Genomic DNA, 27716 nt, shown 5'->3' on the forward strand with positions numbered 1-27716 from the left:
GTTGATAGCCTGGTACATCTTATACGGATGCTAAAGGGTGCCTTGTGCGCTGATGACAACGGACCAAGCTGCTGTATTTAACGCCCTGAGAATGAGCTGGCTGGCTAGAACTGTGTAGTCCTGGTTCCACACTCCTGAATGGACAACCATACCTTCAGTTTTTTTTTTTGCCATTAAAATACTCAGCCTGGGCACTCCTTTGCGTCTGTGTAAGACGCATGGGGCTTTCCACAAACTCGTCATTATTAGACACTCAGAGTAGCACACATTATCAAGGAGTGCAAAAGTCCACTTATGGTGGGTGGGAACGGTGGTTGATTGGTGCAAGAAGCACAGGACTTTCACCCAGGAGTCCAGTGTTACACACAAAAAAACATTGGTTTGTTCAAACAGGGTTTGTTCCACTCAAAGGCTGGGTGTTTTTTTAGCAACATTCGCATCTGTTCCTTATCATAACCAAGCCGCTTTCTGCCAAAACCTAACTGCTGATCCCCTTCATACTGCCAGCTCCTTCTGTGTCAAGATACAACGCAAAAGACTTAACGGCGTATGTTGATATAGACAGTTTTAAGTTTTACGAGCGTTTAAATAACCAGACTTGTTTGGAAGAAAAAAGGAAGGAAAACTGTAAAATAAGTCCAAAGTGTTCATTGTAAACCTCCACCACAGCGAACAGCCCAACCTTGCTGTTCAAATTTGACTTACCTCAGCTGTGGACGCTGAAGGTTTTTCTATGTAATGAGGTATTATTCACAACCGTAGCGGTGCACACACTTTGAACTTAACTTCAAAATAAAATTTGTAGCTTATCTGTTCATGACCTTCCTGATAGTTTGACTTCGCATATTTCTCTACCTGTTGGAACTAACTGTATCGATGTCTGCACATTCCAAAAAGTCAGCAATTACTCTGGTAAGTACAATGGTCCTGTTAACAATACAACTTAATGATTTGATTTGGGACAGCTAGTTTCTTGTTTTGAATCATTAGGTTGGATTTTTGAATTTTTCATTTTCCACCAGCGTGTGGAATTTTTTTGTCATTAAAGCATAATTCAAACTGTTTAGGACAGTGAAGTTATTCTTTAATAATTTTTCTTCAGAGTGTTGTCCGTTCAGTTTTTACCTCTGTCACAGATTGCAAAAACGTACACATTTAAGCTTTTTTATGACTTGATTACTTTCACTATTTTTGGAAAAATCAATCTGTTCATCCTTTGTGTGGAGAGGCATTAAGTGCAGATGACACACAAATCTTGAGGGATGTAGCTAAAGCTGCGGTGCATGTTGAGAAGCAGCAAACAGCCAGATGGCAAACAATAGATGAGGAAGCGATAAAGACAAGGTCAGGGTAGCATCTGAACTGTTTAGTTCAATCTGTTAACTGACATGTCTTGTTACAGGTGGGAAAGATTTAAGTTCTGTGGTGAAGCAGTTGATGGGATTTTTGTCAGATTACATTGGTATGTTTTTGAAGACAGACTGAAAATGGCAGTAATTATTGTACAAAGTGTGTTCATTTTTTTGATGATGACCTGCTTTTATAATAGATTTTGTGTGCACCAAGATGTAGAGGGCATAAGGCAGGCTTTTCACCTTCTTTACAATACTTGGTTTGAATTCTTTTGAGTCTCCTGAACATTAAAAAAAAAGATCTGCATGCAAATGTGATTTTGGGAATTATGTTTTCTTGACTTTCTTCTTTCAGTATCGCCTTCCTGTCTCCATTTATTCCTCTCAGTCTTGTTGCTTCTCTATCCATCTGGTACTGTGATAATCTCTGTCAGTGGAGAAATGCATATCGAGTTTGGCTGTCTTACATCTGATACAAGGGAAACGTCCGGCAGACACACTTTTAAAGCTGCAGTAATCAATATTTTTTATATTAACTGATCAAACGATATGAAAGGGATGTCTTATAAGCCCTTTTTAAATAGGAATTGTGCAAATTTGCAGGAAAGCTCAATCAGTCTTCTTTCAGCATTGGTATGAAAACAAAATCGGGGAGTGCAGCAAAACCCTGCTTGCCTACTTTTGTTTATACAGAATGCGCCTTTTTTGGGGCAATGGGGGGTGTGAGCAAGTGAGTAACAAAGCGTGTAGCTCAGCGTGTGAACAGTGACCTGCTCCAAGGGAGGCCGCGGCTGGTCAGTCTTTCTGCGATTCTCTCATAAGTTGGCCCTTCCTTCACCGTTCCCGTCATTTGACAGTTAATGGCCTCTTTGTTTGCAAGGGCAAGGAGGGTGTACAATTCCTTGTCTCCCCAGTTGCTCATCTTTACTGTAGTGTCTGTCAGGCTTGCGTTTCCCTCTTGCTACTAGTACTAGCTGCACATTCCTGCTATCAGCTGTTTCCTGTTTATCCACCGCCAGTGGGTTGCACGTGCCGCGTCATCAACAGCTCCTCCCACATGTCATCAACAGCCCCTCTCAAGGCGGAAGGGCACCTCGTTCTTTTTAAACCAAAAAGGTTCCGCCAATATGACTACCCTACGAGGCGGAAAATTTGGCACCTCAGAGGGTAGCCCCCTTGTAGACAATCCCCCTAGAAATTATTCTCTGAATGCTGCAATTACGCTTAGCTTTATGATGCTTTTTAACCCCTTTTTGCTCATTGTTCCCATTGACAGTAAGGGGATTATCAATTATGAACTGCACAAAACAAAGTTAGCAACCACGTGAAGGATTTAGCACATTGTTGCTCAAAGTGCAGCCTGCGGGCCAGGGTAGACTTCAGAAAGGTTTGTGTGGCCGCTAAACATTATATGAAATGCATGCATTATATGTCATGCTGTGCCCCCCTAACAAGCATCTATCAGGTTAGGGATGAAAGCTTGTAGAAAGCTACGGGTTGTATGGCATCTTGTCATCAGTGCTAGTGCTGTTAGCTAAAGTTAGCAATTTCTGTGGACAGCTTGCAACTGCACTTTTTCTGCGTGACTCGTATCTGCAATGATAGCTGGCTCCCTAAATTTGCACTCAGTCATTGAAACTTTGAGCACCCCTGATCTGGGTAATAAAGAGCCAGGTATTTTTCTCAGGAGCTGGTGGAGACCAAAGCAGAGCTAAAAGAGAGTAAATATTGGGCATAAAGACAAAAATCAAAATTTTAGAAAATAGGCTTGGTTCTATCTTGATGGCTCTTAATTTGAAACAGGGAGTAGCAGGCATATACCCAGTCACGGACTTTCGTTCACCTTGACTTTCGCTTACAAAGCTGGCCCCGTTGTTGCGGCCCAGCCCAAAAGCCATTGGCCAGTACTGGAGCCAAGTTCTGCTGATAACGACAGTTTGTAAAACAACCCAATGGCGCAAACTACAAGAAGCAGAATTTTGTCATTGTGGTACATTGTGTAAAACGTAATACTCATTAACATTTAAAGAAATGTAAGGCTTGTGTTATACAAACATGACTGTTCCTCAAACAACCTGATGAGGTGATTCTAGCTTTCCTCTGTCAAAAATTGTCATTTCAAACACGGCTGGCTAGTTAGCTATCTAGCTTGCTAATTCCACCATTTTTTATGCTAACATTACAGGAGTTCTAGACAATGAGCTGAACAAACTTGTTACTTATCTAAAGGAAGTAATGTGCTTTCCTACACTGTGACGAAAGTGTATTGATGAAGCACTACATTTTACTTATTGAGCAACTGGCCAGTTAGCTATGTGGTTTGCTAATTCCACCGTGCTATCATGCTTGAATACAGCAAATATACTGGTGTGTAATAATACATTGATTTGGATTGATATATCAGTAGTGATCACTGATCTAATATTATCGATACAAAGTGAAAACATTAATACATATTGTTACCTTGAAGATACACCTTTATTTTGAAATTCCCATGGCACGTCTGTGTCACCATTTACGTCCCAGCACACTTCCTTCTCACACATTCAAACAGTGCTAGCAGCCTAGTGCCAGACAGCCAAGAAAGAGACAATGACGATATCAGGAAATATCGGATTGTTGTCCAAAGGACCGATATAATACTTGTGATTATTACCACCATTATTAAATAGTGAGCTATGAAGGTTCTTGAACTTGCTCTTTCTCCCTCTGTTTCTGGAGAGACAGAAAATTATTCCAGGTTTAAGTGTTTTTCTATAACATTAAATATTTATGACTTCATTTATGAAGTTTGAAAAAAAAAGGTATTTTTAGGAGGTTTACACTCAAAAACTCAACTAATCTGCTCCATCAGGACTGTGTGGGAGTAGTCTGATCACATTTGACAGTGGCCTGACTTTTTTGTTTTATCTTTCTGTTTGATCACTGTTTCCTTCTCTAGGATACACTTTGATGAGCAGAGAAATAAAAAAAAAAGACTTGTGAAAACAACCAGCCACTGTTGCTGAAAGACCACAGAGTTCAATTCAAGCCTGCTCTCAGTCTGTCTCACAGGTCAACGGCAGGTTAATAGAGGTCATCCCCACACTCTATAACCGTGTATGTGTGTGTATGTGTGTTTGTGGGCATGTGAGACGCTCTTTTGACACCATTCTTTCTGTGCAGCTGTGAGGCTGAATATAACCTTGGCTTGCAGCATCTACTGAAGCGAAGAGTACTCCGCAGTCGAGGAGAACATCCTCCTCCATTCCCTCTAATTAACTCTGCTCTCTCTCTGCTCCTCGTTCCTCTCTCTATTCACTCTGTTCTCCTTGTTCTGTCTGTCTTCATTTTTCTTCTCCTCTTCCTCCCTTGTCTCTGTCTAACCCTCTGTCTGAAATTCTCTGTCTTCCAGCTGAAGTCCTCTGAAGCTGCTCCTCCCTCCACCTCACCGTCCTCCCAGGCTGACAGGAGCAGACAGGAGGTGCAGTTCTTAGCTGTGTTCTGTGCTGTGGTGATGTTTTGCTGTGGTTATGTCTTGTTGTCTTGTAGATATGTTGTGGTGTCATCATCATGTGCTTTGTCACTGTTTTGTTTGGCCTAGTGAAAGGCCAGAGCTGCAGATTGTGTGACTTGACTAATAGATTTTTTCCCCAATACTCATTTCAGATAATTTATAACATAAATTAGCCGACAGTATTTGGGATGGAGCCCGACAGTCTTTCATTTTAGCCTCATAGATTATTTAATCATATAAAACTATGTCAGACAGTTTGACAGCGGAGGAGGTCCTGTGCTGTCACTGGGCCTGAGTCACAGTCTCTAGCTGTATTCAGACAGCCATGCAAAACAAGTCATACTTTGGTCAAAGATGTCCAAGGAAGCAAGAGATCACATACTTCTTTTTGTCATTTGTCTCAGTTTATTCAAGACATATCCACTAGATATTCTGTCTCAAACATTACAATATGAAAATTACATTTCAGATGATCCACAGGTTGGGTTAAAGTTTGATAGTATTTGGTCAAATCCAGCATCAAATCACCTCATTAAATCCACCTTTTAAATCCCTTATTAAATCAAAGTAGGTTTAACTTTTAACAGTAGCTGAAGATATGAATAAGTTAAACTCAGTAGGGTCTTCCTTTTTCCACACAGACTCTTTTTATACACTGCTCAAAAACATCAAGGTAACACTTAAATTACACATCAGATCTTGATAAATTCATTATTCAAGTTGAAAATCTTTAATGATGTACATTGTATCATTTATTGAGAACGAAATGACATAACAGTGGTCAGTGGAAACCACAATCATCAACCCACTAAGGGCTGGCTTCAAAGTGAAACCGAAAATCAAAGTAAAAAATTGAAATCACGGGCTGATCCAACATGAGTGAATTTTATCACGTCAACTCATGTAACTCAGTAATGTGTATGGCCTGTATGCGTGCCTGTATGCATTCCCAGCAATGTCTAGGCATGCTCCTGATAAGTTGGCAGATGGTGTCCTGGGGGATCTCCTCCCAGACCTGGATCAGGGCATCAGTGAGCTCCTGGACAGTCTGTGGTGATACTTGGTGGCGTCAGATGCACTGACACATAATGTCCCATAGGTGGTCAATTGGATTTAGGTCAAGGCAACAAACTGGCCAGTCAATGACATCAATGCCTTCTTCATCCAGGAGCTGCTGACACACTCTGGCCACATGAGGCTGGGCATAGTCCTGCACCAGAAGGAACCCAGGGCCCACTGTATCAGTGTAAGGTCTGTCAGTCGCTCTGAGGATTTCATCCCGATACCTGACATCAGGGTACTGTTGGCTGTGACATGGAGGTCTGTGCGACCTTCCAAGGATATGCTTCTTCAGACTATCACCGCCAAACCAGTCATACTGGATGATGTTCCAGGCAGCATAACGTTCACCATGGTGTCTCCAGACTCTTTCATGCCTGTCACATTTGCTGAGTGTGAACCTGCTCTCATCTGTGAAGGGAACAGGGCGCCAATGGCGGACCTGCTAATTCTGGTGTTGTCTGGTGAATGCCAGTTGAACTGCATGGTGGTGAGCTCAGAGCACAGGTCCCACTAGAAGATGGAGTCTGTTTCTGACAGTTTGGTCAGAAACATGCACACCAGTAGCCTGCTGGAGGTCATTTTGTAGGGCTCTGGCAGTGCTCCTCCTGTTCCTCCTCGCACAAAGGAGCAGATACTGGTCCTGCTGCTGGGTTGATGCCCTTCTGTGGCCCTGTCCAGCTCGCCTTGTCTCAAGGCTGGTCTCCAGGTATCTCCTCCATGCTCCTGAGATTGTGCTTGGAGACACAGCAAACCCAGAGGAGAATCAGTCAGATAGGATAAGGAGAGAGCAGCTGTCTGTGGCCACCACATGTAGAACCATTCCCTTTTTGGGCCCTGTCTTGCTTTTGCCTCTCCATTGCACCTGCTGTCACTTTCATTTATACCAAAGCAGGTGAAACTGATTCACAATCAATTGTGCTTCCTAAATGGACAGATTGATATCCCTGAAGTTTAACTGACTTGGTGTTACATTGTGACCAGTAAGTGTTCCCTTGATTTCTTTTTAGCTGTATATATATTTTTTTATCTGTATTTTTATCTCTTTGCCTTTTTTTTTGATTTCTCCTGTATTTTGCCACTTAAATTGTTATTATTTAGTTATTACTGTTATTATTATTATTGTTAATTTGCTACTTACATACACTAAGGCAGAAACATATACATACAATCATATCCTATTATCCCATATCCTCACACAGCATGAAGTATTACCTTTAATCACTCTAATGTGTGAATATACAAAGGTCCCCCCTCCCCTTTTTAGAATAAAAAATAACTTATGTATTATTATTAATAGTATTATTGTCATGGTTATATTTTTATTGTCTTTTTTTCCTTCTCTTTTCCCTATTTCTAGGCTGGGCTGGTCTAGTGTCCTAGTAAATAATTAAACAAAAAATAATAAATGTAAAAAAAGAATAATAATTATTAATAATTAAAAGATCTCTCTACACATGAACAGGTTCCCTCTGGTCGGGGGGGCTGTTCAGGGTGGGCAAACAGGCAACAGGATGCCATCATCCTGGTGGCGGTTAAAAGAGAGAAACTGTTGCCACAATGCAGCATAATTAGAAATTTTTGAAATCACTACCCCCATTGCCCCTCTACACTTGCATACACACACTTACACACAGAGGAGTCCTACACAACAGACTGCCCAGCACCTTCTGTAATACACCCCACACTCGAGGATTGATCCATGGCTCTTTCTATTCTTTATTTTACATTGTACCCAGTGCCTTGTAGGTTAATTCTCTCATGTCATTCATGTATTAATTATGCCATGTCTCACACCATGGCTTGTTTCATTAACTAAAAAATAAGGAAATGAATAACTAAAACTCAAATATCTGTAATTAGCCTCTGTTGGATGAGAAGGCAGAAATGCTGCAGTTTTAAATGGCAGCCTCATTAACCTGCTACAACCTGAAAATGAGATGAGCAGCAATAAAATGAAATGTTGATGAAATAATATTCTGACTTTTACCAACCTTTCTTCACTAATTTCTCTAATACTGGGGTCCCAAAGGCAGGACTATTAAGTTGATAAGCACAACTTAAAATACTGACACACTCAATGACATGGTAGGGTTTCTTGTCCCTCCACAAATGATCTTCGACTGAGAACACATTTGCCCAAGAAGAGCTGAAAGTTTTATTTTATCCCTCATATATATTAGCTAAAGCCATTTGTAATGTTGATTATAACTGGCAAAAGTGATGCTCAGTGGCTGAAAATGAGAAGCCTGCCACCTGACTGTTTTATACATTACTCTTTGCTGAAAAAAATGAGGAGAGATAAAAGCTTTGAGATTAATTAGCGCCAGAGCTGAACAAATCCTGTTGTTTTGCCAACTGTGAACCTTCTATCAGAACATAACCTTACCCACAATACAACATAAATGAGGTAGCATTCCCTTGAATTTATTTTGCTGCACTTCAATGCTGTGGTGTTTTCAATTTTGTGCTGTGAGATTTTTCTCTTGTTTTGTGGTGTTGTCTGCTTCTCTTGTAGTTACCTGGGTCAAACAAGGTCAAATTATAAATCTGGCATTGTTAACTTTGTCCTTGGAATTATTTACACACTGCTGTATCCATCCAACTTACAGCAACGAGAGTGTTTTTTATAATTTGTTGGTGTATAGACCTGTGTTGGGTCAGAAATCACTCCCTTGTTCACTCATTCTCTATTCCCGATACAAGGGCTGTACCTGACTCAGAATTATGTCAGTCGAATCAGATTTGGCTGTTCAATACTAATATTCCACTAGTCCTCTTTTTTTCCTCATAGAGTTTGAGAGTTAATACGGGGTTCAGCGGGACATTGAGTTTGACAATGACAATCACATACTATAGTTAACAAGCTAACTATGCTAACAACGGGTCGAAAATGTGCAACAATATTTTTTGTCGACACTGAGCTGTAAATTTACCACTTGTACACAGGAGGCAGAAAATTACATGGTTTTGGAGGCTTATGGTGCGAAGCCTCTACTCTTGCAGGCAGCTGATTCCGTTTCCACAGCTGCCTGTACTAAAGAGCAGTGTGAAAGTGCAGAGCACTCACTCTGCAGAAAATTGGGACACCGAAACGGCTCCAGAAGTACACTGCACACAACGGCTGCACGATTAATCAGAAAAAAAAGAAAAGAAAATCATAATCTCAATTCATACGTCTATGCAATCTCATTTCTAAATGACACATTTCACTTGCTCCTATTTCTCTATGCATTATGTCATGCTGCATTCACATCTTCTTATAGGCCTTTTCCATTGTCACTTTTGGCTGCATTGCATCACACCAAGCCACGGCAGTTTGCGTTTCCTTTGTCACTTTTAATATGGCGAGCTGCGCAGAGTTGCGCCAGAGATGGACCTCCTCTGTAGTAGGTCCCACCCCTCTCCAAGCAGGTAGCAGTGACCACAGCAAACCCCCCAAACGTGTGTGTTGCGAGACTCAACTCACCTCTGTCTGTGCAGAAACCCAGAGAGAAAGCGTTTTTTTAAAAGTCTCTGTGTTCGGCTCTCAGTACTTTTGTAGCTTGTAATGGAATGTCTTTGGTTTGGAGTTTAGTCTCTCTCCTGTGTCTCTGTTTAGATATCTGCTTTGATTTACTGTTTAATGTTTGCTTTCGGTTGTCTGAATCGTGTTTAATTAATGCTGATGAAAACCCAATGTTTCCTGTTTTGGCTGCTTCACAGTAAAGGCTATTGAATAGCAAAACAACGTGGGACTTTTATTGTAAGGAATTTACAGGAAATAAAACGGTCACTGTTTTACAGACGCTTAACTTAAGACAAGTGCATCATATAATGGTCAGTGTGTTATTTATTCTAAAGCTCTAACTTTACATTCCATTTTTTTTATATTCAGCACAATTTAAATTAGTCACTTTGATGTCCTTAAAGGGAAATTTCGGTTTATTTCAACCTGTCTCCTATCATCCTAAATTTGTTTCAAGTGACTAGTGACATAAAAATAATAGTTAGCATGTTAGCCGTTAGCCTAGATACAGCCGGGTTGCATAGTAGCGTCAGACCTGTTAAAACGTAAGTGAACGGGCAACCTTCAAGTGCAAAGTTAGTCCACTAAACAAGCTTTTTTTCCACAAAGACCGCCTCATATTGTTAGGATAAATGTTAGAGAACATATAGAAAACGACATGTAAACGTGTTGTCTTACCTTACCAGTGTGGTGCCATGTTTGTTTACCATTTAGCTCTGCTTTCCAAAGCGCGGCTGAAATATTGCGAGAACAAGCAGCGATCTCATACTGTGCCTGAAATCTCGCGAGCTCTAGATAAAGCCCAGCTGGATACTACTCCAGGTGGAGGTGTCTCGTCCTCGGTCACATCCAGACCTTGAAAATAAGGCTGCACCCGGTCCCATTCCTTGCAACAGAGGCATTCCTCTTCTGTGGGCACTGGGGCACAGCATTCACAGGTAACGTTACACCACCAATCTCCAGAGCTACGCAGCCTTGCAGCAGCCATTCCTCCTCTCTCATCCTCTACCTGTTGCGCCTCTCTCTCTCTCGTCCTCCCTTCTTCAATTTCATGAAGCTCTTTGTCAGTATATTCTGGCTCAAATAAATAAAGGCGGCCATCAAACTCTGCAAAATCAAAATCCTCCTCCACAAAGTCGAAGTCTGGCAAAAAGTCAGCCATTATTCTATAAATCTTTCATAAAATAAATGAATGAACTTTTCAGGCTACTGTCAGGTTCTGCCTTCCAGCTGTTGCTGCTTGTTCTCGCGAGATTTCAGGCACAGTATGAGATCGCTGCTTGTTCTTGCGATATTTCGGCCGCGCTTTGGAAAACAGAGCTAAATGGTAAACAAACATGGCACCACACCGGTAAGGTAAGACAACACGTTTACATGTCATTTTCTATATGTTCTCTGACATTTATCCTAACGATATGAGGCGGTCTTTGTGGAAAAAAAGCTTGTTTAGTGGACTAACTTTGCACTTGAAAGTTGCCCGTTCACTTACGTTTTAACAGGTCTGATACTACTATGCGCCCTGGCTGTATCTAGGCTAACGGCTAACATGCTAACTATTATTTTTATGTCACTAGTCACTTGAAACAAATTTAGGATGACAGGAGACAGTTTGAAATAAACCGAAATTTCCCTTTAACTAAGGAAAGAAAAGAGACCTGAGGGTTTTTTTTTTGTTACAAGAGACTTCACGTTCACATATCCAAGTCCAGCACTTTGATATATGTTATATCATGCAAGTCAAGCACTTTGGTATGTCTTATGTTAATTTCCTCTGCATCTCAGATATGTTTTTTTACACCTGAGCATCTTAAGAGTGCAGTAAATGTTTTTGCTGAAAAAATAAGAATCGTGAGAGAATTGTGATCTCAATTTTTAGAGTGAAAAAACATAATTCACATTTTAGCAAGAATCATGCAGCCCCACTGCACACTGACTGGCAATAAAAAAACAAAAACAAAAATAAAGCAAAGCAAACACACACACACAAAAACGACTGCTTGACTTGAAGCAATTTCAGTCGACTGAGGGTTCACCGAGTGATGATTCAGATACCTGGCTTTCAGAGTACAGCCCTACTCAGTAGTTAGTGAGTTATAGTGTGCAGCTTAATGAGATTTTGGACACTTTTTTTTTTCATCTATCAAATGCAGCACATTGCAGGAATATTAACAGACAGTCACTGTTCCATTGTTGATTTCTTTCTATATAGGGCAGATATTTCACACTCCGAATTTAGATGGCAGGTGGTTTCAGACACAGCACTGGTGTTTAGAAGTGCATCGCCCAGCTCTACCAACCAGAATCCTTTGCACCTGTGCACAGGGCCAGTGCTCAGACGCAGCTCAACTGATTAAATAACCAAAGTTAGAAACATAGCCAACATGATATGTGGATGAGGATCCCAGCTGTAATTTGCTGTGTTTTATTAGTAATGGTCAGATGGGAGTATAATAGCCTGCTAATGCTGTTGGAGCAAATTGTCCAATGCTAGCCTCATTAGCTCGTAGTTAATAGAGTTGGAGACTTGGTGCCTGCCAGAGCTTCAAAGATAATACACTCAAAACTTGCTGATGGATATGTCAACAAAAAATGCAGCCAAAATATAGCCGGTGTGCTGTGCTGTAGATGAATAACAGAGACTTTCTCTAATACTGTTTATGTGTAAATTGTTGCTTCCGTTCCACTGACATGAAGTCTCAAGAAAAATTGTCAGAAGTTCAAATCCGAGCAGATATAAAAACATTTTCCCCCTGCGGCGAGACTTGACATTTGACCCAGGGTTTCTGTGTGTGACAGTTTTATACTGTGCTTTGTTTTTCTTTTTTTATGTATTTCAGTCCATTAGTCTGAAGTCAAAAAACCACTGACCTAATACATGCTCGCAAAAGAACACAAAACATAATGACTCTAGATCATGATAAATATACATGCTGATTTTCAGTATTGTAAATATTGATGATTATGTGGTATTGTTTATTGTATTCTCAAGACAAATAAGCATCATAAATAACTATGCACATAAACAGCCAGTAAAGTAATTGCATTGAGAATAGAGACGAAGGGAGACACAGAGAGAAACAGACTGTTATTGTTACCATAATGGCTAGATTTTAGGCTCCACCCGCTAAGCTAAAGCTTTTCTCTCTGGCATACTGACAGTCATTAGCTAAAGCCTGTTGGTGGCTGGCATCAGAACCAGCTCATTTACATATAACAAAGCAAGACGGAACCATTAACCTGAAAACACTACATCAACTCTCCGTGCGCTAATAATGTCTGCACATTAAATCTGCATTGTGAGTGCATTAAAATCACATTAAAGAATGAGATGTAATTGTTTTCGACCTGCTATGAGGTACAACAAATCATTACCATTAGGCCTCATGTTTCCTCCCTCAGAATATTATAATGGTTGTCGAATGGTGATTTAATGAAGAAAAGTGTCTTCTTTCTGCATGCTTAAGCAGTATTATATGCTAATTATGGTATTGCAGGACAGAGACAGAGACTAAGTCATCACTGTGATATACTGTTATGTTGCTGAAGTGTTTTGCTGCATCTATTGAGTGATACAGAAATTCATTATTAAATTATATTAATTATGCTCAGATTCGGTCAGATTATATGAATATGCATTATTATTGATATCAGTGTAAGCCATTTTGGCCTAACATTACTGTGTGTATGCGGTTTTAGTAGATGCTATGACACAAATTTATAGTATAGGCTGTATATGCTGTATGCCAGTGTTTTAGACCATCTTTTCTCTTCACAGAAGGAGCGTGAAAAGAAAAAAGAGGAGAAGAAGAAGGATGCCGACAAAGTGGAGAAACACAACAACACAAAGGTACAAGTGATGTTCACAGTGAACAGATTACATGTGACCTGGAAAACAGTCATTTGTCAAAGGTTAAAATTCTTATCTTTGATTTGACGTCACCCATGGTTACCTTGGTAACAGCAAGTGTGGTTTAATACTACAGGTCCCAGAATTCTGGAAGCAGAAATACAACAGACAGGCAAGTGGTGTATCTGTTTATAGCAGACGTGGGGGAGTCAAGTCACATGACTTGACCTGTGTCAGACTTGAGCCGCAAATTTGGGGACTTGAGACTTGCTTGACTATCATATATAAAAAACTTAACTTTGACTTCATGACTTGAGCATTGACTTTGACTTGAGACAGATGACTTGAAAGGACTTGACTTTTCTTAAATAAATATTAGCATTTTTCTAGAGATGAAGAGGTTATGTTTTGTTTTTTAAACATGATTAGGTGATATTTAATTGCAATGTGGGCAAACCTGGCAACCCCCCAGGACACGACAGACCAGCAAAAGCCAACGCATGAGGCAGCTGTCAGGGGCTAGTGAAAAAATAAAACATTTTTGATTGAAGGATTATGTTGTTGATGAGAGTAATAAGAGAACAGCGATATGTAAGGTCTGCAGCTCAAAAAACAGTTACACACCATCCAACTTTATCAGTTACTACAGAACCTACCCTGAATGGGTCTTTTTAGCTAACTTATTAGCTTATTGGCTGCTCGTAAGTGAGCTAGAATGCTAATGTTAAACCAGATCACAATAATTTAATACGACTCCACAAGTGACTTGCTTTACATGAGCAAAGACTTGACTTGTCTAGCTTGACTTATAGCGGGACTTGACTTGCTTCATTCTCACAACAGTAACTCAGGACTTACCCGAGACTTAAAGGTTAAGACTTGAGACTTGCCTGTGACTTGCAGGTGAGCAAGCAAACTCATTTTGTTTTAGTAAAGAATTTGATGAATTTGAATTGGACCACAGTCTGATTTCATCCTGCACTTGGCGCAAGTAGTTTCCCACACAGCAGCGGGGCAGAGCTGGTTACCTTGTTGATGAGTTGGAGGTGTACAACCTGTTATCTGCAGGTCTCACTGTGGGTGTTCCCCCTACACTGCTGTGGAAAAGTCACCAAAAAGACTACCCTTATTTTATAGATGCTTTTTGGGTGAATGATTGTGCTAACCTCAGTGACAAATACATTTCCTGTGACTGTCTCACAGCAAAAGTCACCTCATGTTTCGCTAGTTGAACACTTTGAATGTAAAGCAGGAGCAGGATATTTCATTTCAAATGGTGTTAAGTCAAGGCTACAGCCATGGAGTCAACACTGGGGGGGGGGCAAATCTGCTCAGATAGCCTACAAACCATTTCTGATCTGAATGACAATAATTCTTCTATCAAGAAACACTGACTCATTTTTTGTACTAACACTACTGCACCGTGTAACTAATGTTACTTCTATCCGACTGATAGGGTAACACTACTCATTTTCTCACTGCTCTTAACTTACTTTACTTCTTTTCCGAGACTGGACAAAAAAAAAGCCGATGTGTCTCTGCCACCCTTACTCATGATGACTCACTGTGAAATTACACATGCAGCGCTAACGTTATGAGAGACACTTCCAATTTCAAACGTCACGCAGGCTTGTTGTTAGCTAGCCAGCTAGCTATTATAAAGTGGTTACATTCGGTGCAACACTGCAAATCAATAACCATTCATGACATCAAAATTTCATAACACTTTACAAAATCACAATAAACAGTTACAATATAGCCTGCGTAACGCTCATATTACATTGTCATTTTCCACTTTTATTCAGTGATGAACAGAGAGACAAATTTACATTGCCTGCCTGGAACGTTACCCATACAGCTGTCTGGCAACAACGTTGATGGCAACCATGGCATCCAGCCTTGGCATTCTGCTACCGCAACTCCACTTGGACAAACCACACACAGAACTGCAATACTTGAACCGATTGTAATAATAACGGGGATTTGTTATGTTTAGTTATAATTATGATGATTACATTATTTCGGATGTTGGTATGTGATTGCCTATCGTAGAATAGCAATGAAAAAAAAGTTTTTTGTTGTTGTTTTTCAGTTTCAGTTATATATTGGGGGGGACATTTTGGGCATATCTGAACATTGGGGGGGACGTGACCATAAACAGTATCCAAAATGTGGTTTGAATTCATGAAAATCTTACTTTAATTTTTTTTAAGCTTTGTAAAGCTGGGCTGATTGATACTGTTAATATCATAGTAATGAACCAGAGTTTTATCAATGTCCGACCTGCAGTTTTCCTCAGCTCTGTGGAGCATTTTAGCATCTTTTAGCTTGTTTTTTTTTTTGTTTTTTTTTTGGTTGCTTGTATTTTTGTTTTCCTGCTAACAAACGTCACTTCCAACCACAGAACATGGCAGTTTTCAGTGAAGAAACTCTGACAAACACACTACTGTGCCAAACAGTAGCGCCAAACCAAGTTAGTAACTAGCTGTTGAACATAGGGGAGTTTTTAGTAAGTTAGAATCCAGATTTTTTTTGTCAGCAGTTCAACAGATGTGAGCTAAAAGTTGCTGGGTGTGTGGAAAGGCAACTGTCCGCCAAAATGTTCTTAAAAATTATAAGGTGATACGTTATAGCACTAGAAAATATCCCACCCTCCCCCCACCCTCTTGCATCTATAATGTGTTACAGTACAATTTCAGTAGGGGGTGCTCAATTTACATACAGCGAGGTGCAGGCAAACACTACTGTACTCTGGTACAGTAATAGGTAATACACTAATAGAGTTTAGGATTTGATGTCACATCTTTGCATTCAGGTTGTACAGGGCTTAATCCAGTATACCATGATGGAAGAAATCAAATCAACGTGGCTACACAATTCCAAAAAGTGTTGCTTCACAGCATAGTTGGTGGGCACTGCTTAGGTGCCCTTCAGCAAGGCACCGAACCCCAAACTGCTCTGGGCACCTCCTGTGAGTCAGCCCCCTCGTTGTGACATGTCTCCATAATGCACATATTTAGGTCCTCTCTGTACATGTTTGTATTCAGGCCTGTGTGCATGTGAATATATATATCTGAGGATAAAATTGAAATGGGATGAAACAATTAATGATGGTGTCTGAAATACACAAAGAGGTGGTAATGGGTAAAGTGTCCCCACGGCACTAGAGGATTTGTGCCGTGGGTGTCAAATGATGTGTTTCAGTTGACATGACAGACATGTCTTTTGTCGATTTAATTTTGGACATTGTCCTCATGAACCATGGGAATGAAGCACTCCAAACATGCACTAATGCCAGTACTCAGACTAGATTTGGTAAATGGACTGCACTTATGTAGCTTTTTCTACATTAAAGCTACAGTAACTGTTATTTAAAACAAAAACAAAAACGCTATTTTGTCATATTTGCTAAAATTGTCACTATAACCGGACTATGGTAAATGAGACAGAGTCTAGCTCCTCCTACTGCTTCTACTGGCATTTGCTTGAATCCTCCACACCTGAACAAAAATAACCAATCAGAGAAGACACTGCTCTTCTCCTGCGAAAGTGGAAGTTAAAGCTAGTTTTTTTGTCGTCTTCCTCTGTTTACTTGTCTTTGTTGTGTATAGTGTTTTTGGCAGGGCAGTGTGTGCATGAGCAGTGACTCCTCCTGGGTTGGATTGGTTGTCTTCATTCAGACATTGCCATTAGGAGCACTAGGAGGAGACAGAGCAACCTGATTTTTTCACAGATTACCTGCATGTACTACTGTCATGGTATAGTAACAGTTTCAGCAGATGTGACTTAAAAAAAAAAATATATATATATATACACATATATATATATATATATATATATATATGTGTATATATATATATATATATATGACACAGAGATAGCAAAGAAGTTGTCATACCAGTTAGGTGCAACTGGGGGTTCAGTGTCTTGCCCAAAGAATCTTCACCAGGAGGAGCTGGTGCTCAAACAACTCTACCTCCTGAGCCACAGCAGCCCCTGTAGTCTACAATTTAGAACAGGGGTCTGCAACCTTTGCCATTAAAAGAGCCATTTTTGACCAAGAATAATTTGAAAAAATCTGTGTGGAGCCGCAAAACATGTTTGAGCCTTATAATCAAGGTAAATAGCCTATTAAGTCTAAATTAGCGTATACTTATGGTCTAAATAAGCATTTGTTAATATGTTTTACCACAAGGTGGACACTGTGCAGGGCACTATTTATGATTATTTGGTACTTAAATTTTGCAGAGCTGGCAGTGAGAGCAAACAAATCTATCCATGCACTACTACATTCTCTATTTTATTCAATTTACTTTTTTGGATTTGGCATCCATAGCTAACCAGCCACTGCTGTCGAGGTTCAGCAACATTTGGATTCATAGAATGAATTTCCATAGTATTCCTTTCTCAAAGGCTCAAGGAGCCACTGGACAGGGGATAAAGAGCCACATGTGGCTCCGGAGCCACAGGTTGCCTACCCCTGATCTAGAATGAAGATACATCTTTGTAATGATTCAACAAAAGTGGTCAGGGACTACAAACTAATGTTCACATCACTATTCAGTCGAATGTATGGATGTTCTTGGCATTTAGTAGTGGCAGAGGTGTTTTTATTGGAATTCAGTTGTAGCTATGAAAACTGGCCTATAAATGCACCTGCAGCAACAAGAAGAGTAGTAAAACTGAGAATGCAGCTCACTGACATTGATCGTGCTTCAGACATCTTGCTGTTTAAGTGCGTCCAAGGCCAGAATGAGGACAAAGAGGAATGCTGCTTTCTCCGTGTGTGTCACTGTGCTGTTATGAATGCACGATGTGTGACAAGAGAGAGCCTGTGCAGTCACTCCACCTCTGTGGTGCACGAACTGAATCCTCAAGGGAATGTCCTCATACACATTCATGTTTGTTCACAGATGCTTTAGTTTTGCTCCATGCATCAATGTGGATCATTTCTCATTCATGCACACGCGCATAAACGTGAACTGTATTTCAAAAACTATCATCCATGAAAGTGACAGTGTGTGTTGGATAGTGTACCTCAGCTGTGTCAAACACATTAGCTGTTTCCTTTATCTGTAACAACTGTTACTTTCTGAACACTGTTCTTCTTGTCTTATTTTTTTAAGTGTCACTCATTGTAATAAGTGGAGCCCTTGCTGCTGGCAGATTTATCTAAATTTAGCTTTTTTTAAATGTAGATGGACTGTTAACGCTCACTGCACCAGGGAAAGATGCTCTTACATCATAAAAGGCAACTTGCATAACATTGTAATTCAAAAGAAAATCTGCAAATGGATGGAAAGATAAATGAAAGAACAAAATTACTGCTATATGCCAAGATAAGTGTTTTGAAATAAATGACTAATGCCGTTTGACTAGAACATAAATCCAGCTCAGTGAGTACAGAATGAGCTGCACTTACTGACGTGTGGAACAGAGGTCAGTAGATGTGTGTGATATGAATGCGTTTGTTGTGGAAGACAGTATGTGAGTTGCTGTGCATTGGACATTACTTTTAACTGAGCGTACGTCTGTGCGTGCCAGAGCTGTGGTATGTGTTCATGCATATCTATACTCTGTGTGTGTGTGTGTGTGTGTGTGTGTGTGTGTGTGAGAGAGAGAGAGAGAAAGAGAGAGAGCAAGGGGGGCAGGACTGAAGGAGTGAATGTGTGTGTTTCTGGGTCATGGTTAGTAAATTCAGAATATTTCCATGGCCTGCGAAGCGGTGAGGGAATAATGTAGCTCTCAGCAGTGTGGGTAATGCTGTAGGCCTACATGTGTGTGTGTGTGTGTGTGTGTGTGTGTGTGTGTGTGTGTGTGTGTGTTCAGATGCTCTACAGGGAAATGGAATGAAGGCTATGGGCAACTGTACCCACTGAGAGTGAAATGTAACACAGTGGTCTGTGCTCTGTAGCATTAATATTTCAACTCGACCTCCATGTGCTCATAAACTGGACTCTTTAGCTTTTCATTACCTATTCAAGGATATGGTGACATTTAGTTTTTATTGCAATATCTCTGTCCCGATTTATTTTTTACACCTTTCTTCTTTACATACAGCATTTACATTTAAAGAAGGATTGCACAAACAATAAGGATATAGCAACTTTGGTTGCTAATGTTGGATATTCTAAGGGTCACTAGGGGTGTACCGAGGGGCAACTTCCAGGGCTGAAAATTGAAGCCAACGCAGAAGTGCCACAAACTACGGTTCCTCAAATGGCCACTTAAGGCTGGCTCCAGAAACAAGTCAATCAGTCAATCATAGACCCCCATGTTAAAATGCCAAACATTAGAGCAGAAATTCATGTTCATATTCTGTTACAAATAACTGTTTTGGTCTCTATTGCTAATTTCAACACTCATGACAACCGTACAGAGATGAATTTTGATATAACTCACCCATTTACATTTTATTAAGGCTTAAAGTTATGCACATTTATGGGTGATGGCGCCTGAGTGACAGGCTGTACGCAAGGAGTCGCTACAGTCCATGAGACAGAGCCACCCCTCGCTCCTCCACAGCTCCACCTCATATGGTCACTTCTGCCTCCAAAAAACAAAATGGCGCTTTTGAAATGGCAAACTCAAGGCTTCAAAATGTCAGTCCACAAACCAATGGATGAAGTCATAGTAGCAACGTTTACTGTTTCACACAGTCTATAGTAATGATACATTGATCTAGATCAATATATCAATTCAGTGATCAATAATCCAGTGTTATCATTGCAAAGTGAAAACACCTGTGTATCTCGTCATCTTTAAGATATACATTTATTTGAAAATCCCATGGCATGTCTGTGTCACTATTTCTGTCCAAGCGTACCTCCTTCCTAAAACATTCAAACAATGCTAGTGGTGCAGCACCAGGCAGACAATGGTAAGCAAGAAAAAGAGGGAGAGGATATTTACTCATATCGGCTCATATTGATCTTCAGTCCCTTTAATTGAATCAAATCGAAATTGTATCGTGGCAGATTTCACACCCATTAGTGTCACTCAATGTAATCAAGTACCTTTATTTTTCAGGTACAGTAGAAACTGCTTATAGTGGTAAGGGTTACAGTGATCACCCATTTTTATGGATCAAAAAGCTTGGGACAGAATCATTCCTACACAAATGCTGTTTCAATAATTCACTAATAGTAATCATGTAGTCTGCTTACAGTATTGATTTTGGGTCTTTTCATACATGGCTATATATAAAAAACATTTAAATGACAGTATTTCTGTATCTGAGGCTGGTGCTGCAAGCACACTGAAATCATGATGAGAAAAAGAAAGTCATTTTCTCTCAATGAAAAACGTAGTCTCCTCGATGCTTATGACAACTGCCAAAAATGTGCCAACCAGATGCATTAACAAAACCTGGTGCTCCTCAGGGTACTTTGTGTAGTCTACTCAAACAACAGTATAAATGTGCATTGGGAAAGCACCTGTTGTCAAAGCTGCCCTCTGCAAGTGGATTGATAATGCTCAGTCATCATGTAATGCCCCTTTAAGTGCTGTACTGTGTTTTTGAAACCATCAATAAAATTCATTAAAAAGCAGAACTGTCAATTTAATTGCTTTATTTTTATGTAATAAATATACACATGTCAATTAGATGGTTATCTGCATGAAAAGGATTGAAGAAAAAAATCAATTATAATAATCATGTGCTTATAGTGATCAATATAACAGACATGATCACAAGGCGTTTCCACTGTATTTGATTTGCTCCATTAACCAAACACATAAATTCCTGTCTGGTCATTATCGTTATTATATCAATGGTTAGCAACTGTTTTGCTTTAGTGACTTGAAAAGAATTCTGAATAAGACCAGAGTTCCACTGTTGTCAACTACAGATAAGGAGATGACTGTGGAGGAAGTGAAACCTATGATCAGAATAGTCATAACTCTTACTCACATTGGGCTCACTTAGTAAAAAAGTAAAAAATAATTTATTCCCAATTTCACTATTCCTGTTACTACTCTCTCCCTCACTAAGTCTCCATAGTTCTCTCCCTGAAACAAGTCACATCTTGTGAGATTTCAGAGGGAGACTTCTGCTTGACAAGACAAATGACGCAGACTGGATCACTGAGACACTTCAGCCACTTAAAATAACAATCTGAGCCTGTCTATGGCAAAAACAACTACTTTTAATGGACATACAATATTGGACCAATGTCAAAAATTGTTGTTCACATCAGTAACTTACATACATGAGAAAATAGGTTCCAGGTTGAAAAACACAGAAGTTATCCTTGAAATAGCTGACGACGTGCCCATCGCGAAACCTGTGTTGCGTCTCCGTCTTGTCCTGTCACCTCTCCTCAATAAGTCTTACAAATAAAGGCTTAGATACTTAAGGTGTGAATAACAAGTTTCATCAACATACAATTTTAGATTGATTCTTTGGACAAATATATAATATTTGCTAGTATCGCAAAGTCTGCCATGATACAATTTCAGTTTGATTAAATTCAGGGGTCTGTGATCAATATGAGATGAAATCATTAACTATCCTTATTGTCTTTTTCTTGACTGCTTACCATTATTTCCCTGGTGCTGTGCCACTAGCACTGTTTGAATGTGTAAAATGGAGCTGTTCTTGGATGTGTATGGTGACTCAGACATGCGATGGGAATTTCAAAATAAAAGCATATCTTAAAGATGATGATATAAATTGATTTTTTTCACTTTGCATTGATATTATTGGATTGTTGGTCATAGAATTAATATGTTATTCCAGATCAATGTTTTGTTACACCCCTATAAAATATCCCTAAAATAATTTGAAAATAAGATGTACCATATCACGATACATATCGTAGCGTTACAGCTAAGGACGTTTTACGTTCTTGGATTAGTCTGTAGGTTATTTTGACAGCAATGTCATCAAATTGCTTATTTTTCCTGTCTAACTGCCAAAAACCTCTGCTGTGAGGTCACAGCTGACAGGCTAGTGTAGATTAAGATTCTCCTTTTGTCTGAGCTTGTGAATAATTGGGGGCTTTTTGATGAGCTTTTTCCACTATTGAGGTACATACATTGTCCCCTGCAGTCACCAAATGCACAATGAAGCACCTGGCATCACACTCTCAAGTCTCTCATGTCTGCATGTGACTTAACATTCATGTCTATGGCATCACTGTCAAAACTGGAATCACACTCATAAATCATCATAATGTCTCAGTAGACCCGCCTGCCAACATGTGTGTCTCTGCGGTTAATCCCAGGGTGGTCTTTAGTGGAGCTTTAGAGTCATTTGTCTCAGGTTACTGCTGTGTAAAGCTGGTGTGAAGAACACTGTTGTGCTGTGATGAATTTGCTCCAGCGTCAGAAGAAAATCAATGTTGACAAGAAAGATTGCATTTTATTTTAATGGCATCAAAAACAATCAGCATATGATTATTTCCAATCGATGGAAATACTTTTACCTCCAGACTCTATGTATATTGTTACACCGTCTTCCTGTATGAACCCACAAACGCAGCATTTCAGAGCTGCTTCTAGCTGTAATGTCTTATGTGTTGCTGAACTTAAAGTGGTTAAGATCGACTGGTTCAGCCTTCATCTGCATCATACAAAATCAGTCAAGGTGGGATGCATATGTGTAACAGACTGTGTGATTATTTGACTTTTAAATTAGTTATATTTTTCACTCAGTAATGCTGTCTGTTGTAGTAATAAAGTTAAGTCTTTAAAATTCTCTAACCTTTAAAAACAGTTTTCTCATTCTTCACTTCAGAAAACAATAACTTGCTGCACAGAAATTATGTAAATTGACAAACTGAATTCTAGTGTATCCAAAACATACCCGAAGGTGTCTCCTCTGGACATTCAAAAGTAGGAAAACAAATTTTCATAGTTTAAAACTTCATTAACTGAAAAAAGTAATAATTTAAACAAATTAAGTGCTGCTTAATCTCCTGCTTACATTTGCCATATGTATTCATAAATGCAAAATGAAGGTTACATAAGAAGAAAATTAATTTAGACTCTCTGCAGGTTCTCTTCAGCCTGTGCCACCTGCCAGCAAGAAGAGTGCAGCAGCAGTTTAGACTTACACAGACAGAGGAGCCATTAAAATAAGGAAAAAACTGACCAAGGGATGGAGTGTACTGTTGTAAATAGCCAAATGTCAGGTGCTTCAGCAAAACAAAGCCTCCCCTTAACATGTTTGGTTCAAAGAGGAGCATTATGGAACTCAACCAGTGGTTGCTGGTATATTTCCAGAGTCTGTTTTTATGTTTTGTACTCATACCTGTGGATATTCTCATTTATCCAGGTCATAGTTATCTCAAGGTAATTGAATCGAACGCTCATAGTTATGAGCTTTAAAATGTTGTTGTTTCATACCCTGTATTTTATGCATCACCCTTAATAAAGGTAGTGCTAACATGTCTAAAACAGGTAGGAATTCGATATTAATATAGCTAAGAGTCTATAGTCATGCTAGCTGTTCTGTGAGGCTGTACACATTGACATTCTCCGAAACACTGATTCAGACAGCCAGGGTTTCATGCATCATATATATTAACCAATCTCATCAACTTGCAGGGAGGAGCCAGGTGTAGCTATGTCTCTGTATTTTGCAAGCTAAGTTTCACTTTCACTTCAACTCATCAGAGCGGGCTATTGGAAACAAGGTCTGTCTGATATTACAGCAGATTGTTAGCTGTTTGATAACATAGGTAAGCCCATGGGCTCATGTTATCTACAACTATATTACTGTTTCTGGTGTTGTAGAGAGCAATGGTCAGAGTGAACTTCAGCAGGTACACTCAAGCTGCAGGTGAGCTGCTGGTTGAAACAGAGGTGAGGACTAATTTGCATACTTACAGATTTGTGCACACTTAAAAAGGCAAAGCTACAGAGTCTAAACCATTACCAACCATCTAAACCATTTTAAGGCTTGAAGGGATTTAAAATGTATTTTTTTTTTATCAACAGTGATCAGTTTTATGGCTTTAATCAATGCCAGGAGAGAAACATGAGCAAGTTTGACATCCTCACCATCTAGTTTAGAATGCTAATGTTTACTACTTAGCACTAAATACTAAGTACAGTAAAAGCACAGTTGCAAATTAAACGTTTGACACAATGATGGCACTTGAGAAACAGTCAGGGGATCACAAACTGAGTGTAGCCTTAGTTCAGGCAGGACACAATGTCAAGCTCAGCTCACATCCCAGCTACATCAGCTAATCTCAAGCAGCCCAATCAGGGCTCTGATGGATCAGCTCATTGATGGAAGGGAGTCAACTGAGAGATCACATGATTATTTTCTATGCAACCAATTGGCAAATCTCATTTAGAGTGCCCTATTTCAACTGCTCTGGCCTGCCTACTGTTGCTGCTTCCTCTGCAAGCCGCTTTGCAACTCACCTCCACCCCAGCTCCTCCTTTTGCTGTGTCTGAGTTAACAATGTCATTTTTGTTTGTCATTGATGCTGCTCTGTTCTGTTCCTGGGGAGTCTTTGCTGCTGCTCTCCCTGCTTTAGGCTTCCATGTAGGCGCATGGAAGGGCAGGGAGGTTTGCTCTCTCTGATTCAGGCTTTCTGCATAGGCACGTGGAAGGGTGAAGAGGTTTGCTCTCTCTGCCTTAAGGCTTTCCATGTAAGCACGTGGAAGGACAGAGTGTCCTCTTTCTGCCTTAAGGCTTTCCATGTAGGTGTGTGGAAGGGCAGAGAGGTGTGCTCTCTCTGCCTTAGGCTTTCTGCGTAGGCCCCAGAACAGAGCCATACCATTAATATAATACTGCAAATGAAAATAAAGCTTTCTTTGACTAAAGTGGCCCTAACTGAAATGCTATTATGATTAATCCTCTCAGGAACATCAGTGTCTCAACCAAATTTCACATCAGTCCATTCAATAGTTGTCACAGATTTTGGTCAAAACCAACATGGTCAGTCTCATAGTGGCTCTGGAGGAGAAGAGGATCACCAAAGTCATAAGCATTTACCCTCTAGGAACCATTAACACCTTCACAAAATTTCATGGCAATCCATCCAATATTTGTCAAGATATTTCAGTCTTGATCAAAGTAGTGGAGCAGCTGACCCACCAACTCTGCCATCCTCACAGCCTTGGTGCTCACTTGGCCAAAAAAATAGCTTAGTGGAAGCTAAATGTGTGGAAGATGGAGGAATATGCTTCCTCTCTGATAACTGGGTTGCAGATGCAGGGAAATTATTTATTTATTAATTATTATCAACCCTTCTGGCAGAGATGTCAAAAGCTTTTACCTGCTTGATAAATAATCCACCAAACATCTGTAGCACTTCCTGTGTGAAAATGGAGGAGCCATTAAAAAAAAAAAAAAAATCGTGGTATCTCAGCTTTTTATAATTTATTCGCTGTAGATTTTTATTTTTCAAACTTTGTCAGGCCTGTCTCTGGTTTCTAATCAGTGGCCAACAATAACAACAATTTTAGTAGCCAGCCAGCAATGTACCACGCAAGCCAGCATTAAAAAGATTCACAAAGTTTCAGAAAGATGTAAACAGATTATTACAGATTATTATTATAATGTGATAACCATTCAACATCAAAGCAGCAACATATAGAGTTTACCTTGGCCTTCTGTGTGAAAGAGAGGAAAAGGAAGAAGGACTCTGCAGCCTCTCAGATGACCTGCTGATATGTTACATGTTGATGTGTGTTACATGTATGTTGCCAGATTTAATATCTTTGCATGCTTGTGTGTCTGTGCGTGTGCTGGCAGAGATATATGGCTTTTCTTCCTTCTTATCAGCTGAGCCCCTGCTGTCGATGAACCCCCGTGTCAAGGAGATATTTGAGGACATTTCTGGCGTTCTTGTGCGTGCGTGTGTGTGTGTGTGCGTGCATGCGTGCGTGCGTGCGTGCGTGTGTGTGTGTGTGTGTGTGTGTGAGAGAGAGAGAGAGAGAGATGTTAGTCTAAGTGTATGCTGACATGCTGAAAGCTGTTTAATCTCCAGAATAGCAGGAAACATGCTGACAGCCATGTTTCTCTGTCTCCCTCTCTCTTTCTTCTCGCTGTTTTGACTTGTCCCTCACTTACTTTCCACTTTTCTCACCCTCACTCCTTCTGTTCTCACCCACTTGTCTGCTGCGTGCCTTTTTCCTCTCTCTCAAACAAAGACATACTGTACCATCAAGACATAACCCCGGCAGCCTTTTCATCTGTGGATGCAGATAATATACTGTACGTATCTGCAGAGGAGATACTGGATGGAGCAGTCTGTGCTTTAATCAGCAGCCGTATTTCATTTCCTTTCGCATCACTTCATTTCCTCTCTTCCTCAGAGAGGTTTACACAAGCAGCACTTTGGCTTTTCTTGGCTCTTATTACAATTCAAACATAAATGGGTGTAAAATACTGTGAATGCACCAGCTACTGAACTAATTTTACACATGTACTGTAATGCTGAGGGAGGCTACAATCAATATGAATTGATTCTAATGTTGTCGGGTGGCAGCTGCAGAGAGAAAAATTTCTGCTGATCTTCCATATTTATAAATTTGACTTTTTTGTGATAGAAAGAATATTTTACAGGACCTAATTATCCCTAACAGGTTTTTCTTCATATAAGAGATTGTGATGATTAGAGAGACTGATACATGCAAAGTATATGTGTAAGTGTATTCAGTGTAATGAAATTTGAATCAGTTCAGGTCAGGGATTCCTGCACACAGACACTGCAGTATTGATAAGTCCAGTTCCAGTAGCTATCCAACCCTCCGATTAATTGATTACACCTCCATATAGTTTGGTGACTCACAAGATGCCAATGAGAAATACAGTGGTCAAATGGTTGAGATAGCTAACTTTTAGCCCATGGCATGTACCAAGCTGGATCCTAGCTGTGCATCAGTGCAACGAGTATCTTTTTACTGTTGTGAGATCCTCCGCAGCTCACATCTTTTAAACACCTCTCCTCCAGTTTGTAACACAGTGTTTCTGCTCCATTGTGTTAAAATTTAAAGCCTTAAATCCAATCTGAGAAAACACTGATGTCATCATGAGGCTGATTTTTGTTATTATCCTGACAGGTCAGTTTTATTTGTATCGCCTAATATCCAGTTCCAGAGTGTGTTTATTGAATGTGCTCATGTTTTTGGTGACCAGCAAACTGAACATATCCATTTGTTGTTCACTCTGGCCACAGTAAATGAAGACTGCTTCCTCCCCACCTAAATCTGAACCAAACTATTTATTTTAACCTAACCACAGAAGGGGAGCGCTATGCTTGTCAATAGGAGGGAAACACTATTTGTTTGGGGTACAGACTTCGACACAACAGACACATAGCGAGTCCAACTGCCATTTCAGACCATGCCGATTCATGATAGTTCATTTTAAAGCCAATATAGGCCGATACCGATGACGTGCCAATGATATTGTGCATCCCTTGTTCATGTGAATATTTGAAGTACATATTTGAAATATTTGAGTGTTATTAACAAATCTGTACAGAG

General features: G+C 39.9%; 1 protein-coding gene across 5 annotated transcripts in view; it reads left to right on the top strand.

The window, feature by feature from the left end:
- The window catches only part of LOC117248178 (stromal membrane-associated protein 1), a 182367-nt gene that overhangs the window by 54357 nt on the left and 100294 nt on the right, over positions 1-27716 (top strand). For 3 of the 5 annotated variants that reach the window (XM_078160831.1, XM_078160833.1, XM_078160832.1), the window contains exons 5-6: positions 4747-4815; positions 13191-13262. The exons of 1 other annotated variant lie outside the window; for it this stretch is intronic. In XM_078160831.1, the coding sequence (XP_078016957.1) occupies positions 4747-4815; positions 13191-13262 (141 nt within the window). The remainder of the gene's footprint in view (positions 1-4746; positions 4816-13190; positions 13263-27716) is intronic. One more of the 5 variants, XM_078160834.1, reaches the window with a different exon arrangement.

This window comes from Epinephelus lanceolatus, chromosome 17 (assembly GCF_041903045.1).
Source record: "Epinephelus lanceolatus isolate andai-2023 chromosome 17, ASM4190304v1, whole genome shotgun sequence".
NCBI lineage: Eukaryota > Metazoa > Chordata > Actinopteri > Perciformes > Serranidae > Epinephelus > Epinephelus lanceolatus.